Source organism: Chaetodon trifascialis, chromosome 12, assembly GCF_039877785.1.
Source record: "Chaetodon trifascialis isolate fChaTrf1 chromosome 12, fChaTrf1.hap1, whole genome shotgun sequence".
Classification (NCBI taxonomy): Eukaryota; Metazoa; Chordata; class Actinopteri; order Chaetodontiformes; family Chaetodontidae; genus Chaetodon; species Chaetodon trifascialis.
Genome location: NC_092067.1, coordinates 6,719,161 through 6,737,307, shown reverse-complemented (window position 1 = coordinate 6,737,307; position 18,147 = coordinate 6,719,161). Strand labels below are relative to the sequence as shown.

The 18,147-nt window shown below is 41.4% G+C and overlaps 1 protein-coding gene across 1 annotated transcript in view; it reads left to right on the top strand.

Annotated features, from left to right (window-relative positions):
• Positions 1-2,016: 2,016 nt before the first annotated feature.
• neb (nebulin) overlaps positions 2,017-18,147 on the top strand; it is a 58,711-nt gene continuing 42,580 nt past the window's right edge. The window contains exons 1-39 of the mRNA XM_070976525.1: positions 2,017-2,095; positions 4,941-4,985; positions 5,870-5,977; positions 6,171-6,278; positions 6,534-6,638; positions 6,730-6,834; positions 6,945-7,049; positions 7,637-7,741; positions 8,221-8,325; positions 8,420-8,527; positions 9,008-9,124; positions 9,678-9,779; positions 9,874-9,981; positions 10,092-10,196; positions 10,308-10,406; positions 11,035-11,139; positions 11,248-11,355; positions 11,448-11,561; positions 11,670-11,867; positions 12,019-12,126; positions 12,245-12,343; positions 12,486-12,590; positions 13,145-13,252; positions 13,417-13,728; positions 13,858-14,064; positions 14,183-14,287; positions 14,393-14,500; positions 14,590-14,901; positions 15,027-15,233; positions 15,383-15,487; positions 15,612-15,719; positions 15,809-16,120; positions 16,289-16,495; positions 16,588-16,692; positions 16,788-16,895; positions 16,989-17,300; positions 17,422-17,628; positions 17,737-17,841; positions 17,933-18,040. Of these exons, the coding sequence (XP_070832626.1) occupies positions 2,033-2,095; positions 4,941-4,985; positions 5,870-5,977; positions 6,171-6,278; positions 6,534-6,638; positions 6,730-6,834; positions 6,945-7,049; positions 7,637-7,741; positions 8,221-8,325; positions 8,420-8,527; positions 9,008-9,124; positions 9,678-9,779; positions 9,874-9,981; positions 10,092-10,196; positions 10,308-10,406; positions 11,035-11,139; positions 11,248-11,355; positions 11,448-11,561; positions 11,670-11,867; positions 12,019-12,126; positions 12,245-12,343; positions 12,486-12,590; positions 13,145-13,252; positions 13,417-13,728; positions 13,858-14,064; positions 14,183-14,287; positions 14,393-14,500; positions 14,590-14,901; positions 15,027-15,233; positions 15,383-15,487; positions 15,612-15,719; positions 15,809-16,120; positions 16,289-16,495; positions 16,588-16,692; positions 16,788-16,895; positions 16,989-17,300; positions 17,422-17,628; positions 17,737-17,841; positions 17,933-18,040 (5,361 nt within the window). The 5' untranslated portion in view covers positions 2,017-2,032. The remainder of the gene's footprint in view (positions 2,096-4,940; positions 4,986-5,869; positions 5,978-6,170; positions 6,279-6,533; positions 6,639-6,729; positions 6,835-6,944; positions 7,050-7,636; positions 7,742-8,220; positions 8,326-8,419; positions 8,528-9,007; positions 9,125-9,677; positions 9,780-9,873; positions 9,982-10,091; positions 10,197-10,307; positions 10,407-11,034; positions 11,140-11,247; positions 11,356-11,447; positions 11,562-11,669; positions 11,868-12,018; positions 12,127-12,244; positions 12,344-12,485; positions 12,591-13,144; positions 13,253-13,416; positions 13,729-13,857; positions 14,065-14,182; positions 14,288-14,392; positions 14,501-14,589; positions 14,902-15,026; positions 15,234-15,382; positions 15,488-15,611; positions 15,720-15,808; positions 16,121-16,288; positions 16,496-16,587; positions 16,693-16,787; positions 16,896-16,988; positions 17,301-17,421; positions 17,629-17,736; positions 17,842-17,932; positions 18,041-18,147) is intronic.

Sequence of the window (18,147 nt, the reverse complement as noted above, 5' to 3'; positions counted from 1 at the left end):
ACTGCATCTATAGCTGACCGGCTCATATTCTTTTATGGCTTTGGTAAGATACAAGGGGACAGTTGAATTGAATTGTCATTACCGCTGTGAAGCTAAAAACTTTACAAAATATAGTACAGTAAAAGGTGTCATTTCAGATGTCCTCAATCCTCATTCCAAAGCAAATGTCGAGACTTGTCATTATTTGTTTACAGGCATTTTCCTTCATCCAATGGGCATTGGTGATTTATGTGATTTTTTTCAGATACAGTCACAATTGTTATATTAGTAACTATTAAGTTGTGGCCCATATAAATGAGGGCATGTACTTTTTTCTTGTTTTCTGTCCCACAGGTCCTGAATTTGATGCTGACCTGATTCTTGACAGGACCTAGCAAGCTCAGGGTCAGCTAACAAATGACCTCAACAGATCTGGCAGACAGAGCCCTCCCAGGCCTTCAGCTAGCCTTCTCCTCGCAGGCTAGCACTCATATCCTTCCTCATGGTCAGACCCATTCCCAAACCCTTCAGAAAAAACGGCAGCATTGGTCATCATCGCAACCAACGCACATCCGTTCACACAGATTGATCCTGTTGTAGTTGGAATTTACTCTTGTTTTCTTGAGACCCCCACCACCCGTGCCCCACTGCCTTCCTCATAACTGTACCGCTGATGCATTAGCCTCAACAGGTGCTCTTTTCTGAAAGGATCACTTAGGTATATTTAGATTTTGAAACCTGAGAGCACTGGCCTGTGATTGGCTCTGTTGGCCACATGATAACCTGGGTAGAAACCGCAGCTGTGTGCTGTTGCCCAGCGTTTCTCTGGAGGGAAGCTGGGGAGGCTTTGGCGGCTTGGGAGACCATTAAACTTTAATATAACTGGTAAGCAAAGACAGGGAGAAAAAGCACAAATATTTAGATTTTCTACACCCTGCAGAGCTTTCCATCTGCTCGGACCTCCATCATTTCCATCCTGCTGCCATGTGGATCCAGGAGGACAGCTGATTGGGGAATAAGGAGTGTGAAGGCTCTGCTGGACATTGAAGGAGTAACCAAACAATCCAGAACTGCAGGACTCAAGCAAGATCAGGCCAGGCCTACCTTTGGATCTATCTGAAATTTCAGCAGCAGTCTGGCCATTTTGTCCTCTTTCCAAAATCTCAGCACCTGTCTGACTATTTTGTCCCTCTGCCTCAGCTGTTCCACTTATTTCTCATGTAGTTTTACAGAGAAAGTTATGTTTTCATTTAAAGAGAGTGCAATCGTGCTAAAAAAAGGTATTTAGTATGCCATCCTATATTTAACCTGCAGCCTCAGAAGGCATTGCATCTCCATTTGCTAAACAGAGTCAGCCAATCAGGCTGTGGCATTGGCTTACATGTCAAATAGCTGAAACACTGTTGGGCAGCTGTCGCCAGCCTTCAGCCAGGAGGCACAGTTCTGTGAGCTGTGTTGTGGCGAGTGAGGGAGGAGGGGTGGCTGTCATACATTCAAAGGCAGAGGCCTGTTATAATCCACTCAGCGTCTTCTCACCTTCCTAATCTGCAGTTCTCCCTTGTCTAATTCTTGGTTTACACTTGTTGCACAGTTTTTGAGGCGTGTCACACATTTTTATTACTTTGTTTAGGATCGGGGCAAATCACAAAGTTGGACTATCAGTTTGAGGCCCTAGTGGATGGCAAGTGAGGCTTCCTTACTGTCAGGAAATACTTCGGTCTTTTGCTGGTATGGCATGCACATTGGTTGAACATCAACATGTTTTTCTAGAATGTGTTTGCTCTTTATTATTCCTAATTCTTAATAGGGTGATTGGGCACATCAGAGGATAGCTGGCAGCATCCTTAAATGTCACTGGTCCCCAGGATGCTCTTTGAAGTTGTGATTTGATGCTACTGATAGAACACTGAAGTTAACTCTGCCACACCTTCATGTTCTGTGCTGCCCCATTAGATATGCTTTCATCTCATCAGGCCAAACCTTGTTCGTTTAAATAAGGAATGCCTGAAAATGTCATCTGTGTTTTGTGTAGAACCTCTGAAACCGTCCCACAATGACGGAAATTGTGGAGGAATATGAGGAGTACGAGGAGGAGGAGGAGGAGATTGTGGAAGAGGTAAGTGGACGTCGTCTCACTGGATCATGCACTTAAATCGTAAAATGCAAAACTTTTTCCCTCATTTTTATTACTATGCGTAATTATTTTTTGTTGATTCCAGCCTAAATATGATTCAGACCTGACATATGATTTAATTTGATTCAGGAGATTGAGATTATCTATGGGATCTGCAGATCCAGTGGCAGGCCCTATGAATAGTTAAGTTAGTGACCCCCCTCCAGTCAGCAGTTCAGGGAAGCAGTCATCCATGTGTGCTGGAGGATCCTGTTTCAGATGGACACCTTCTGATGGGTTTTCAGTCCTGGATTACCCTTTACAGCCAACTATATATCAAGACATTTCAAACTGTACAATATTTTCCCAGTACAGACCCCTTTTCCAAAGGCCTTACCTTATGGCAGACAGCCACACAACATTATATATGGACTCTACAAGATAATTTGTTTTCCCAGACTCCTGCAGATGACTTTACAACATTCATTTAATTGTATTTTTACAGCAGGCCATCAGCTATCTCTAACATATCTAACTTATTGATGACAACTTTTTGTAATGTTGTAATGGTACCCAAAATACAGTGGTATCCTTCCTATGCAGCATAGATTGTGCAAGACTGGATTACATACAATTTGGGACTGTGCCAGTTTCTGGAAGTTACCATTTTGCCTTTTGTTTCAAATGTCCTATTGAATTTCTTCATCACATTTCACACCGGTCATAAATCTCGAGTCACATTTGTCTCCAGATCAGATTCAACTTCATATTTTCAAGATTTCAGGATGTTTTCATGCTACATTTAGAGTGCATGTGTACAAGTTAATGTGTTGCTGAAGGTCTCCACATCAGTGTCCAATGGAAGAGTGAAAACAGAAGGCTAACAAGTTAATCCCATATTTCCTGGTGAAATAGGGTTAAAGTTAGTCTTGTATTTGTTCATATTTAATATTGCTGATATCTTATAGGGGAGTCTGAATGATTGTGTTTGACTGTAACCTAACCATGCTAAGCAAGCAAGTTATCGTTTAACTCCCATATAATGTATCAACTGTTTTAAATAGATTTACCATCTTTACTGCAAAGATGTAAATCTTTTGGGAGGTGGGAGAGACGGATGGACAAAGTCAATACACTCTGATTTCACACGCACTTTCATCTACACTGTGGAGAAAAGTTGCAATGTTTCGAGTAAACAGTAAGATGGCTTCTTATTTAATCTACAGAATGGGGAGAAACATAGTGCTGTTGAGGTCATACATGCATATCGTTAAAGACGCAATACAGTTTTTGGGAGTTTTATTTGGCAATAGTCTACATCATCAGCCATGACCATGAGTATTTTCTTCACTTTAACTTCAAAAATGATTTAATCCTCAGGTCATTAAGGGGTGGAGAGTGCAGAGTTCTCTGTCTGGCATTCAGACAAATTTAGAAGTGGATATCTACGGCACATTGGCAGAGAGATGGAGTGGAGAGAGAGAGAGAGAAAGAGAGAGAGCAAATGAAACGAGCCACTGCGCTGTAAATCACACTCCGTCAGCCTGGAGCGTGTTAACGTCACTGTGCTAGAAATTTGCTTAGGAGAGGTGAACGCATGGAAAAACTGTCCGATGGGCGGTAGAGCAGTTGTTCTTGCAGTACTTTGTAAGGATGTGTAATATGGTGGTTGAGTGTTTCATCTACACCTATGGTGCTCTCCTGTCTGATAGATCCAGATATTGAAGCCTCTTACGAATGTTGATCAAAATGATTGAGATGTTCTTTCCCTCAGCTCTGGTTATTTATAGATTTCTGGTAGATTTTCCAAAGCCACCAGTCTCAATATGTCCAAACTTATGTCACTGTGAGTGTTTCACCGTGATGCTTCCTAAGTATAGGGAAGTGTAATTCAGGCAGGCTGTAAGTTAGACGGCCTATTCATGGAACAGCAGCAGTGTGTGGGAATGCTGTCAGTTACTGTAGTCTGAGGTACTTGACTGGAGAACAGGATGTTTTCCCCTTACATGGATGGTTTGTCCCAAATTACAACAAAACGTGTTTTCTCTTTCCTCCTTCAAGTGTTATCTAACCATGCAGAAACTTTTGGTTATCAGGCCAGATGGATATGCTCATAGTGAGTCATTAACATAAATAAATAAATATATCACTATGTTGGAGTGAAGGCAGAAAACTTAGAGACAGACTGTCAACCTGTCTGCATGGCTGGATATTACTGGAAGTACTGTAAGTGAGAAAATGTTAGAATTTGGGTGAGCTGGTCCACTAAACCCACGAGAGCCATGTGTGAACAGACATGGAGATTATAAAGCTGTCTAAACAGTCTGTGTACTGCTCTGTGCTGTAGCAACCGATAACAGTCACAGTGGTCTATGAATTAATAAAACAAGGATAGAATTATTGTCATCTGAGTGCCTGGTGTTTATAGACTCGGTCAAAGAGCAGTCAGGCTCACATAACACAGAGAATCAATGCTTCTCTTTCCTCTGAAGATTAATTAGACTGCATTCGCAGTTACTGTACATTCACCTCTGAGGATTTCACTGACACTATTTGAGAGGAGAAGGAATCAGTTTATTACAGGTTAGGACAAAGATCCCCTGTGACCATGCGCTCTGCTTTTAAGCAGTTGATGGGCTGTTTGAGGGCATTTGACAATGCAGCTACTAATGTGATGCAGTGTAGAGTGATTTCCCACTGCTAGTGTCAGTGGCAGTAATTGATGGGCACCAGAGCTGTGGAAAAATCATCCTCAATCCAATAAAATTACTGTGCTGTTTCTCCCATAACTTGTTCTGGCAGTTTTAAAACCCCAGAGTGTGTCCTATATTTGTAATATGTTGAGCAGATTTCAACGATGACTGTCTCTGAGCAAAAGACTCAGTTCTTTCAGGTAAAGCACCTCCTCCCAAGGGTCTGTCAAACAGTACAGGACACCCCTCCGTTGTCTTGACAATGGTTTATTCCCCTCCTTGTCTGCATGCTGTATGGATATTCTGCTGCCTGGTTAATTCATTGAATTAAAGCGTCTTGCAGGTGCATGAACATTAACTTTTTTTCAGCAATTCCCTATTAATTATTATTGCTTTTATTTTTATTTTTATTTTTATTTTTTTTTTACCAATCCTGCAATTTAATCTGTCTGCCAAGAAGAAATGGCTGCTTTTTGGGCAGTTAATTGTTTCTTTTAATGTAGTTCCTCTTGGCTTTACTCCGCAGCAGACAAGATAATGTAACCCTCACACATGTTGCTGAGCCTGGCATTGCACGCAGCGTGAGCAGCTCATAGATACTGTAGCTGTTACTGTATATTCAGAGCTTCCTCTTTACTTGTGTTGCTTTCGCTTTTCCTTCAGTCACCCTTCATCCAGTGACACCTCAGTCTGTCATCATGCCATTGTCTTAACTACCTGAGATCCATGTAGAATCTTTTACTGAGTTATTTATATCCCTTTGTGTTGACTTGAGTCTCTTCCGTTGCTGAAGGTAAGTGGTATTAGACAAACTCATACAAATTAATATGAGTTTGATAAGTCATTTTCTCTTCATCTTGACAAGATCAGACTATTTAAACATCAGCTTTGTGTTAGAATACCTTACCTTAGAAACACATAACTTCTTTTGTTGAAATACCCTCCTTGTCTTTGATGACAGCCCTGTTGTAAGAGGATGTAATTTTAAGGTTTACATCCTGGCCAATATATTTCCTGTAGTCAAGGTGCCTAGGCCCTTTTGTTCATTCGATAGTTAACTGTACTTCCCTCTGTCCTCCTCCAGTCTGGCTTGCCCACCAGGAAAGTGAGGAAGAAGGTCAAGGTGGATACTTCCAAGTTCATGACTCCATACCTGGCCCACAGCCAGAAGATGCTGGAGCAGTTCAGCCATGTAAGCAACGCGTTTGAGTTTGAAGTCAATGCTTAACTTTAGGCCCCAGTAGGCTTTACCAGTGTGTGGTATTTGAAAAATCAGATAAGCCCCTTTCATTTTAATAATTTGTCAGTTACTGTATTTAAGTTTTACTTAACCTACAGTGATTTTTCACTGCAGTGTTTCTGATGATTGTTGTACTTCTTGACAGAACAAGTACCGGCAAGCTTATGACATGTCCAGAGGGAAATCTCCTGCTATCGTCACTGACACCCCTGAAATGATTCGCATCAGGAAGGCTCAGGAGCAGCTCAGCGAGGTACTGCTGAGGACGACCAATCATGTTGTCTAAAGTTCAAAGAAGAGGGTTGGAAGGTTCTTGGTCTGGGCGATTGCTGGTTTGAATCCTGCTTGTGAAATGACTAAATGAAACTACTCTGGAGCAGAGCTGCTGAACAAATTCATGTTTTTTTTTGTCTTTGAGTAAAATTATGACAGAAAAAAATTTGACTTGATATGATCTTGCTAGTCATAGTAATAAATAATAATATGAAATTCCATGTGTCACCATCAGGTAAAATACCGCATGGAGGGAAATAAGGCTCGGACGACAAGCATGTATGATGGGGAGGCCAGAGAGGTCACCCACGTCAAGCATGTATCTCAACTGATCAGCAAGGTGAGCGACCTGAACTTCTTACAATATATCAATATTTGGGGGGAGAAAATCAGGAGTGTTTAACATGAATAGTGTTGCTTATCTCTTATAGGTCTTGTACAGGCAGAAATGGGATGAGACTAAGGACAGGTATCTGCTGCCTCCTGATGCTCCTGAGCTGGTCCTGGCTGTGAAGAATGCTGCTAACTACAGCAAAGTAAACACAATGTGGCACTGAGACACTGTATTTTGGGTCATTAGAAAAACATCAGATTGTATGTTTTCATAGTAACAGAAGTTTAATATATGACTTCACACCTTGTTCAGAAACTTTACACTGAGGCCTGGGATGAAGACAAGACGATGTTCTACCCTTACAGCGACAGCCCTGAGCTTCGCAGGGTGGTGAAAGCTCAGGAGGTCCTCAGTGATGTAAGTTGAGTTTGCTGTCAATATGCAGTTTTCAGTGAAAGTACATTCTGTGCGTCATTCTTATTTTGGACCTGTGTGTAGTTTTAGAGCTTGTCACAGTATTATGACATCATATTTTTCTGGAAAAATGCTCTTAGTTCTGTGTATAGGGTGTGTGTGTGTGTGTGTGTGTGTGTGTGTGTGTGTGTGTGTGTGTGTGTGTGTGTGTGTGTGTGTGTGTGAGTGTGAGTGTGTGAGAGAGAGAGAGTATATATATGTATTTATATTTGCTCGCACATTGCCATTCAGAATCCACCAACACAGGCAAGCACATTTTCTCAGCCTTTAGTTTTCATTTCAGGGTCCATTTGTTTGTGCTGAGTCTGATATATCATATGTAGCAATTTCCTCTCACATTGCAAGCAATTAAAGTGGTCATTTTGTCCCTCCCCCATGAACACAATTGTGTGTAACCTTTTCTGCTGATGTAGGAAAGTCAATGCAGATACTATCTGTCTGAGGCAGATGGTCCACTAAGGTCAGCTATTGACGTTGAAGAATTATCCACCTCTGTAAATTTCAACTCCTGCTGTGTGTGCCCCCCGCAGGTTCACTACAAGAAGGGTCATGATGAGCGCAAGGCCAAGTACACCTCCTTGGCTGATCCTCCCGAAGTGGAGCTGGCCAAGAGAGTGGCACATCAGCGCAGCGATGTAAGCAGGACCATTTTAAACTGCCTTTCAAACACATGTACAAGTGTACTCAATATTGTCAGACACATCAACTACTCTTAACTTGAGTTAGCCAGTTTTTGGAGACAAAAGCCCAGATTATCTTCTTGTAAGGCTCAGCTAATATTGTACCATACTGGCAGAGGAGAATGATAAATGCCTATTGCTCTTATTTTAGAGGCTCAATTTGCACTTTGCACAGTGTACCCACACAGAAACAGGGCCCTCAGAGACCCACTAACACTAAGCCATTGCCAGGAATAAGTGGCCAGCTGCTCTCTGATATTACTGGCCATACTAAGAAAGACGAGAACAGCCAATAATAGGATGAATTCACAGGGATTACAGTCATTCCTTGTCTTTTATCAAATGGAATATGATGATATCTAATAAATCCTAGAGGAAGAACTTTCAAATGAAAAATACGTCTCCTAATGTTGATTGTTCTTTGTTTTCCACAGCTTAAGTACAAGGAAGATTACAATAAAAATGTGAAGGGTCAGTGGTGTGAGACGCCATACTTCGACGTGGCCACTGCCAGGGTGGCGATGGACAACTTGAGCAATGTCAGAGCTCACTTCTTAATAAGGAGCACTATATTCAGATTGCCATCAGTTTGTCATTCCTCTGTATCTAACTGTCAATCCCTTCTCTTTTCAGAGAAAATACACGCAAGATTATGAGAACATAAAAGACCAAATTTATTTCATGCAAACAGACACGCCCGTTTATGACACAAACAAGAAGGCTCGTATTGCTGTCAGTGAGGTAAGCGCACAAAAGCACACTCAACACAAAGGTATCGGAGTATTTTTATAGGTCCTATCTCATGTGGAAGACACGACAGAGAGTTGACCTGTGTCTCAGAGCAGAGTGTGAGTCAACACACTGAGTCCACTCTGACGCAGCGATCACACTGTTTTGTGCCCACACATCCACAACATGACTGAGAGATCTACATTTGGTTCAATCTCACTCCACAAACTGTGTCACTATTCCCCATAACAACAGATCAGACTACGTGAAGAGGCTATTCAGCTACTGTATACCTCATAGCCACCCACACATTCACACACAATGCAAACATGCGTCATCTTAGGAAACGATAACGACACGCGTGTTCTTCCACCGTGACTGAATGTACCAATGTTATGTTATATGAGTCAGTTTATCAACCATGTCAATAACCCTCATCAACACACTTTTTTTCTTGTTGCTAACGCTGTTCTCCATGTTTCTGGTTTTCAGGTCCAATACAAGAAGGAATACGAGAAAAACAAAGCGCAGTCTGACTACAACACGCTCCCCGCCACAGAGAATCCTCTCCTCAGACAGCTCAGATACGCTGGCACCATCCTCAGTGATGTAGGTGTCTGAACACAACATAGAAAGACATTTTCTGGCATAGATGGGTTTATGAAAAATGATAGATGGTATTTTTGGGGAAGCAAATGAGACATTCTTTAAAAAGTGATGCAGTAGTACCATACCAGTCTAGCATTACAGGTCATCATGCCTGTTTTGTGTGTAGACAGAGATGTTGCTCACACGAATTTGACAACGACTCTTGTTAGACTGCTAACTAAAAAAATGAGGTGCCTGTTGAAATGATTTAGGTGTTGTTTCGAGTGTCTGACGAAGCTCCTCTAAGGGGATTGTCATATTAGTAGTGCTGAATAAAAACCATCTGGAAGTCTTTTGCAGCACCCACATGCATACAATGAGTTGGTTGATGCCCAAAAAAGTTTCATGGAATTAAGTTACAAGTCTTACAGTTAGCCAGTGAGTTTGGCATCCACTTCATGCACCATGTGGACAGATGATTTGCTTAGCTCTTCATGCATTATTGAGTGTTTCATCAAGAGTCGTAATTTATTTGTTCCTTCTGCCCATTGTTTGTTTTGTTTCTTCTTTGCAGAAAGTGTATAAGGCCAACTATGAAAAATCCAGGGGTTTCAGCATCAACTACTGTGACACGCCCAAGTTTCAGATGGACTCTGTACTCAAACAGTTCACCGACGTGAGAAGAATCTATGGCTTGTCTTTTATCATAAACTGATGATGTCATTGTTTTGCTTTCTTATAAATACACACATTTCTGTTTCCTTTTTTAGGCACATTACAAAGATAAGTATGACAGTGAGGTGAAAGGCCACTACATCGGCAGCTATGAAGATCTCTATATGCTTCACTGCCAGAAAGTGGAGGAAATGAAGAATGAGGTGAATGAAAATGCATTTTCCTTTTCTTTTCTCAAACGAAGTCACCGTTGTAATAAGTTATTGTATACTTCACAATATCTTTCCTCACAATTACATGTTTTATCATGCAGCAAATGTACAAAGCTGAGTATGAAGACATAAAAACAAGATGCTTCTTCCCTCAAACGATTACGCCTGAATACGAAGCTGTGAAGAAGCTTCAGCAGTGCAGCGATGTGAGTAGTATTTTCTAATATAATACTTCTTTACAGTAAAACAGATTCTCAGTTCTCTTTTTTCAGTATGCTTTTTTATGTCGCTAAATATTTCTCTTTCATGGTTTGCAGAAAACTTACCGGCAACACCCAGACAAAGTGAAGTTTACGCAAGTGGTCGATTCACCAGTTCTGGTTCAAGCCGCCATCAACGCCAAACAGCTAAGTGACGTATGTATGACTGCATGGATCACCTCTTAGTACTGATTCAAAATACATTAGAATCTCATGACCTCTCTTTGGACCAGCTCTGGAAGCTGCTGTAATATTACACATCAGTGTTGCCATCATTTTAACTCTTACGATATATACGCTCTTATAAATCAAGTGATTCATACATGGTTGTTGTGAACATAATCAGTTTTTATGTCTTCCAGTTTTTGACTGAAATTACTAGAATCAGCAGCTAACACTCTATATCAAATTCTCCTAGATATGGAGATCACCTTAAAATGTGCCCAATCATCCACGTAGCCCAGCTGTCTTTCTGTGGGCACCATGGAAACTGGAGAGCCATCTCTCTGTAGTATAAATAGCAACAAGCATTCAGTTGGCCCAGAATAAACCCTGTGATCAGAGAGGGGCTGGGGAGGCAGGGACAGGGACAGTCAGTATGTTTCAGATGGACTCCAGCAAATACACTGCTGCCCTCAAGTGGCAGAAAATCAAATAACATGTTATCTGATCTTCCGTCTCACCTTGACATTACGTGTACAATGAGCAGTGCCCTATGAACAGAGAAGGAAATTCAGAGGTTTTTTGAATAAAACATTATTTAATCACATTGCTCTCTTTGCAGTTGAACTACAAGGCGAAGTATGAGGAAACAAAGGTCAAGTCTAATCTCCCCCCAGACTATCCCTTCTTCATCCAGTCCAGAGTGAACGCTTTTAACCTAAGTGAGGTAAGGAAATACTATACGCTTCATTTGTAGCCATCACTGAAATTTAATTGCTGTCGGCTGTTGGTATACATTTTTCATTTCCTGAATGCCACAATTCTCTCTTTGCAGAACTGTTATAAGTACGATTGGGAGAAATCTAAAGCCAAAAAGTACGAGATCAAGGGCGACACTATCTCGATCCTTGCCGCCCGTGCTCACACCAACATTGCCAGTGATGTAAGTATGCTACAATATCAGCCTTCATGACTTGAGTATTTTTTCAGTATTTTTCCATTATTCAATTAATCACCTCTTGGTCTTCTCTGCAGGTTAAATATAAGAAGGAGTATGAGAAGAACAAGGGACAGATGGTTGGAGCCCTCAGCATTAATGACGATCCCAAGATCTTGCACTCTGTTCACGTGGCCAAAATCCAGAGTGATGTAAGTCATTAGTTTGTCGGAGGACTAAATTAGCTACATTTCCCTTAACATTAATTCAGCAGAGCTGAGGTGAGAGAGCACTCTTGAACGATCTCTTCTTCTCCACAGCGTGAGTATAAAAAGGACTATGAAAAGATTAAGACCAAGTACCACACTCCACTGGATATGATGTCAGTCACCTTGGCCAAGAAGTCCCAGGCAATTTCCAGCATGGCTGGGTACAGGAGCATCAGCACCAACTTCTTCCTTCCCCCCGACAGTGTGCTGTTGGACTTGGCCAAGAAAGCCAACATCATCCAGAGTGATGTAAGCAGAGACATAAGAGCAACCTGTTATTGAGGACAGTTTGGTTTTTGCTTTTAATCACAATATGAAACATGTACTTGCATGGTCATTATCAGATTAATTATGTTTTCAGTGACAGCATATGAATTTGTTTTGTTTTTCTGCATCACAGAATGAGTACAAGTCAGACTACAACACCTATACCAAGGGTTCGCCATGGATCACCTTTGGCTCCTTGGATGTGGAAAAGAATAAGAATGCGGCTGCCATCCTTAGTGAGGTATGAGTGCAACAGCATCGCTCTGGTCTTTCTGACACACTTCTCCCCCTCTTTACAAACATACTTGATAGTTGGCAGGGTGTGCCACATAACATGTTAATGTACTCATTTCCTACAGAAAAAATACAGACAACACCCAGATACAATCCCCTTCACCTCTATTGACGACCACCCCATCATGATGCAGGCCAAAGTCAACCAGCTTCAGAGGAGTGATGTGAGTCTACTGTCACTCTCACAGTTAATTCTGCAGTAAAAAGCCTTGCTATTTTTTACTTTTGAAAAGATTGTTTTTATCTGTAAATTGATAAAAGTATGACACATATGACTCCTGCCCTTATTGCTATCTTGCCTTACAGCTGTTCTACAAGAGAGGTCTGGAGGAGATCCATCAGAAGTACTCTCTGCCTCCTGATGTCCCTGAATTCCTCCAAGCCAAGTGCAATGCCTACAACATGAGCCAGGTAAGCCATGAATTATCATTATCAAGGGGGTTTTATTCTCCATCTTATTTTACATGATTTTTTTTCTCTGTTTTTATGCCCATTCTCTCCTTTTTACGTAAAGTACTCACTTGGTGCAGTTGATTTCTTTCTTGTAAAGCACGTTGAGCTGCAATCCCTGTGTGAAAGGTGCTATACAAATGAAGTTTGTTATTATTGTAAAAATACAAAGAGATCAACTTTTTTGAATTTTGTTAACCAAATATTTTCTCAAAGCACACTGTCGATATAGCTCTTGTATTCCTCACATTGTGGGGACACAAATCTGTTTACACAGTCACATTGCTGGGACTTGCCTTCTTTGTGGGGACAAAACGCAAGTCCCCATAATGTAAATGATTCAATTTTACGATGAATGCTGGGGTTAAGGTTAGGGTAAGTGTTAGGGTCAGGCCAGTAGTGATTATTGTTATGATTAGGGTAAGTCTCCAGGAAATGAATATAAGTCTGTGTAATGTCCCCAAAAATGTCTGCATATCTTTTATTGTTGTTTTTGTCTGTATCTGCCATTTCAGAAGTACTACAAACTTGCCTGGCAGGAGTTGATTGCTAAAGGTTATGACCTGAAGCCTGATGCTATCCCTGTTGTTGCCGCCAAAGCTGCCAGACATGCTATCAGTAATGTAAGTTTCCTGCAAGACTGAACCATCATCTCAACATGCTCAAGCTCCATTTTAACATGCCTCGCACCAGATTACCTATACCATACGTCTTGTTGCATCATATAATTCTTACAATTCTTTAAATGCTAAATAAGTAGAGATGCTATATGCCCTTTAACCTCTAGGTCCAGTATAAGAAGGCTTATGAGAAGGCCAGAGGCCACCACGTTGGCTTCCGCAGCCTTCAGGACGATCCTCTGCTGGTTCACTACATGGAAGTGGCCAAAATGCAGAGTGATAAGAACTACAAGAAGGACTACCACAAGGTCAAGCTGAAGTATCACAGCCCAGTGGACATGATAAGTCTGGTCCATGCCAAGCAGGCCTCTGCTGTTCAGACTATGGCTGGGTACAAGCAGCACCACCATAACTACTGTCTTCTGCCTGAGGCAATGAGTCTGGACCTTGCTCGCACCATGAACTACAATTCCAGTAACGTAAGTTTCATTTTCGTTTCACAGTCTTTTGTGTCATAATGTAGTTAAATATGTTATGTCCTGACCAAAAGATGATGTTTCCGCAGGTCTGATACTTTGCATTTCTTTCTTGCTTCTTTTACTTTCCAGTATAACTATAAACTGGATTATGAGACCTCAGTCAAGGGAATTGGCTGGGTTCCCATTGGTTCCCTGGACGTGGAAAAAGCCAAGGCGGCAGCAGCAGCTCTGGATGAGAAGAAGTACCGCCAACACCCTGACACCATCAAATTCACCAGTGTCACTGACTCCATGAATATGGAGCTGGCCAAGGCCAATGCCAAGATCATGAATGTGGTGAGAAGGACTAAACAGAATAAGTTCTTCATTTGCTCTAATATAAATCTCATGATTTTAGTCCTTGAACTCCTTTTCAGAATAGACATAAACCAGTGTCCTCCTTGTAATTGTGCAGAAAGAGTATAAGGCCAGTGGAGAGAAGTTCATGCACACTTACCATCTCCCTCCTGATGCTCCTGAACTGATGCAAGCCAGATACAATGCTGTCAACATCAGCCAGGTCAGTTGTGGATTCTCATCTAGTATTTTCCAGCCTTGTAAAACATACATAGAAACTGAATTGTAACTAAATTTGGAAGATAACACTGATGATCATTTTATTTAGAATTACTACACCTATTCTCATCGTCAAGATCTACTCAAAGGACATCATGTGAAGGAAGATGCAATTCCTATTGTTGCAGCAAAATCTTCCAGAGACATTGCCAGTAATGTAAGTTGTGAATGTGCTAATAAAAATACTATTCCAATGCTACTGAATTCAATGTTTTAATTAATACCCCATGTTTTTCTTTTATACAGTACAAGTATAAGCTGGCTTATGAGAAGGCCAGAGGCCACCATGTTGGTTTCCGAAGCCTTCAAGATGATCCTCTGCTGGTTCACTACATGGAAGTGGCTAAAATGCAGAGTGACAAGAACTACAAGAAGGACTACCAAAAGGCCAAGCTGAAGTATCACAGCCCTGTAGACATGATGAGTCTGGCCCATGCCAAGCAGGCCTCTGCTGTTCAGACTTATGCTGGTTACAGAAAGATCCCTCACAGCTACTTCCTTCTGCCTGACAACATGCACCTGCATCTGTGTCGCACCATGATGGACATTCAGAGTGATGTATGTTTTCACTTGTCATCTACAGTATATGTTACTATGGTGTAAGGAAGCGATATGCACAGTGACAATTGTAAACTCTTCCACAAATTTTGAGATAAGAAGTGTTTTTCTCTATATACCCACAGAATGTCTACAAGTCGGATTACAACAACTACTCTAGAGGATTAGGGTGGGTCCCTATTGGTTCAATAGATGTTGAGAAGGCCAGAGCTGCTAAAGCTGCGCTGGATGAAAGAGGCTACCGCCAGCATCCCAGTACTCTCAAATTCACAAGCAAGACTGATGCCATGAACATGGCTCTGGCTCTGACCAACACGAAGCAAATGGACAACGTAAGAATGTCTTCACTTTCCAGAAATTTCAGTGCTTTTGTATCTCTTGAAATGTTGCATCCATATTGGACCAAAACTTCTCATACAAGAACCTTCACAGGTTTTACTCTTCTTTTTCTTTTTTACTCTTCTTCTTTCCTTCCCTCTAGGCTTCATACAAAGCTTCTGGGGAGAAATTCAAGCATACCTATCATCTACCAGCTGACAGCCCAGAGTTCCTTCAGGCTAAATTCAATGCCCAGTCACTTAGCGAGGTTAGACCACAATATAATTGCTAATATGCAAGTCAAAGGAATATGACCTGCTTGAAGTGACAAGTGTATATCAGCATCATCTGCTCACAAAACATTAATCTAACACTTTGCTGTTTATCCACAGAGTCACTACAAACACAAGTGGCTGCAAGATATTGCCAAGGGATATGATATGAAGCCTGATGCTATTTCTATCCTGCATGCCAAGCAAGGCAGACATATCGCCAGCAATGTAAGTAAATCAAGAATATATCCAACACAGAATATATGCAACACTATTTTCTTGTAGCAGAAACAGTCTCCTTTTCCTTTTTCTTTCAGGTCCAATACAAGAAAGACTACGAGAAAGCCAGAGGCCACCATGTTGGCTTCCGAAGCCTTCAAGATGATCCTCTGCTGGTTCACTACATGGAAGTAGCTAAAATGCAGAGCGAAAAGAACTACAAGAAGGACTACCAAAAGGCCAAGCTGAAGTATCACAGCCCTGTAGACATGATGAGTCTGGCCCATGCCAAGCAGGCCTCTGCTGTTCAGACTTATGCCGGTTACAGAAAGATCCCTCACAACTACTTCCTTCTGCCTGACAACATGCACCTGCAGCTGTGTCGCACCATGAATGTCCAGTCAAGTGATGTGAGTAGCAGTGACAGTTTTATCAGCTTTATGTTTGAAATGCAGCCACATTGAATCAGCATTGTGTGTTCATTTACACACTCGTGCAAAGAATTTAAGGAAATCTTTCTCATTGATCTTAACTTGAGAACTAATATGCATCATATTCTCATGTCTTTATTTTTTCAGTGTGAGTACAAGTCTGACTGGAACAACTACGTCAGAGGTATTGGATGGGTCCCTATTGGTTCACTTGGAGTTGAGACTGCTAAAGTTGGCAGTCAGATTTTAAGTGAGAACAAGTACCGCACTCATCCATCCAACTTCAAGTTCAGCAAGCTGATGGACTCCATGGACATGGCTCTGGCTACTGCCAACAACAACATCATGAACAAGGTGCAGCACGTTCAAGTGTATGGTGTAGTGTCACAAAAAATAAACAGCCATGTTGTTCACAAACATTCATTTGTTTATTTGGTATCTTACAGCAAGCATACACTTCAGCTTGGGAGAAGGACAAGCTGACAGTCCATATCATGCCAGATGCTCCTGAGATTCTCTTGGCCAAGGCTAATGCCATCAACATGAGCAATGTAAGGCATTATATTATATTAGAAAATGTATTTCTTTACTAGTTATTTTAATTTCATTTGATTATATTCATATGAATGAATGAATATTTTCACAGAAACTGTACAAAGCCGGTGTTGTGGAGATGGCCAATAAGGGCTACAACCTTAAAGCAGATGCCATCCCAATTCTGGCTGCCAAGTCCGGTACCACTATTGCCAGTAATGTAAGTTAGAAATAAATGATTGTACCAATTCAAGATGTTTATCTACTATGACCCACCATACATGGTAAAACAAGCATTTGTTTGCTTTTACAGTACAAGTACAAGTTGGCATATGAGAAGGCCAGAGGCCACCACGTTGGCTTCCGCAGCCTTCAGGACGATCCTCTGCTGGTTCACTACATGGAAGTGGCCCGACTGCAGAGTGACAAGAACTACAAGAAGGACTACCACAAGGCTAAGCTGAAGTATCACAGCCCAGTAGACATGTTGAGTGTGGTCCATGCCAAGCAGGCATCTACTGTTCAGACAATGGCTGGATACAGACAGATTCAGCACAGTTATGCTCTCCTCCCTGATGCCATGAACCTAGTGCTGGCTCGCACCATGAATGTCCAGTCTAGTGATGTAAGTTTGAAATGTCAAGGTACCTGCTGTGCCCATGGTAATTATATCTGTTTATAAAGGCAGATAAAATGAATAATTGTGTATGATCCCTTGTTTCATGAGGCCTGACATTTCTTTTCAGTGTGATTACAAGTCTGAATGGAACAACTATATCAGAGGTACTGGATGGGTCCCTATTGGTTCACTTGGAGTTGAGACTGCTAAAGTTGGCGGTCAGATTCTGAGTGACCACAAGTACCGCACTCATCCATCTAACTTCAAGTTCAGCAAGCTGATGGACTCCATGGACATGGCTCTGGCTACTGCCAACAACAACATCATGAACAAGGTGCAGCGTGTTATTCTACTCTAAAAGTGTAAGGCCACAAATATGTTGTTGATAATCTTGTTCATAACCACAATCATTCATTTGTTTTTCTGGTGTCTTTATTTACAGCAAGCATACACTTCAGCTTGGGAGAAGGACAAGCTGACAGTCCATATCATGCCAGATGCTCCTGAGATTCTCCTGGCCAAGGCTAATGCCCTCAACATGAGCAATGTAAGGGGAATCCATGAAACTTATAAATCAATTTCTTGTGATAGTTAATAGTGTATATGGTTAATGGTGATCATTTTTGTGTTTTATACAGAAACTGTACAAAGCCGGTGTTGTGGAGATGGCCAAGAAAGGCTACAACCTCAAAGCAGATGCCATCCCAATTCTTGCTGCCAAGTCCGGTACCACTATTGCCAGTAATGTAAGTTGTTACAAACTCTATGAAATTACTATTCACAGTACATCTGCTATAATTCATATTAGAAAAAGGACAGTCTCTGTGAAATGACACTGTATGTGTTTGCTGTC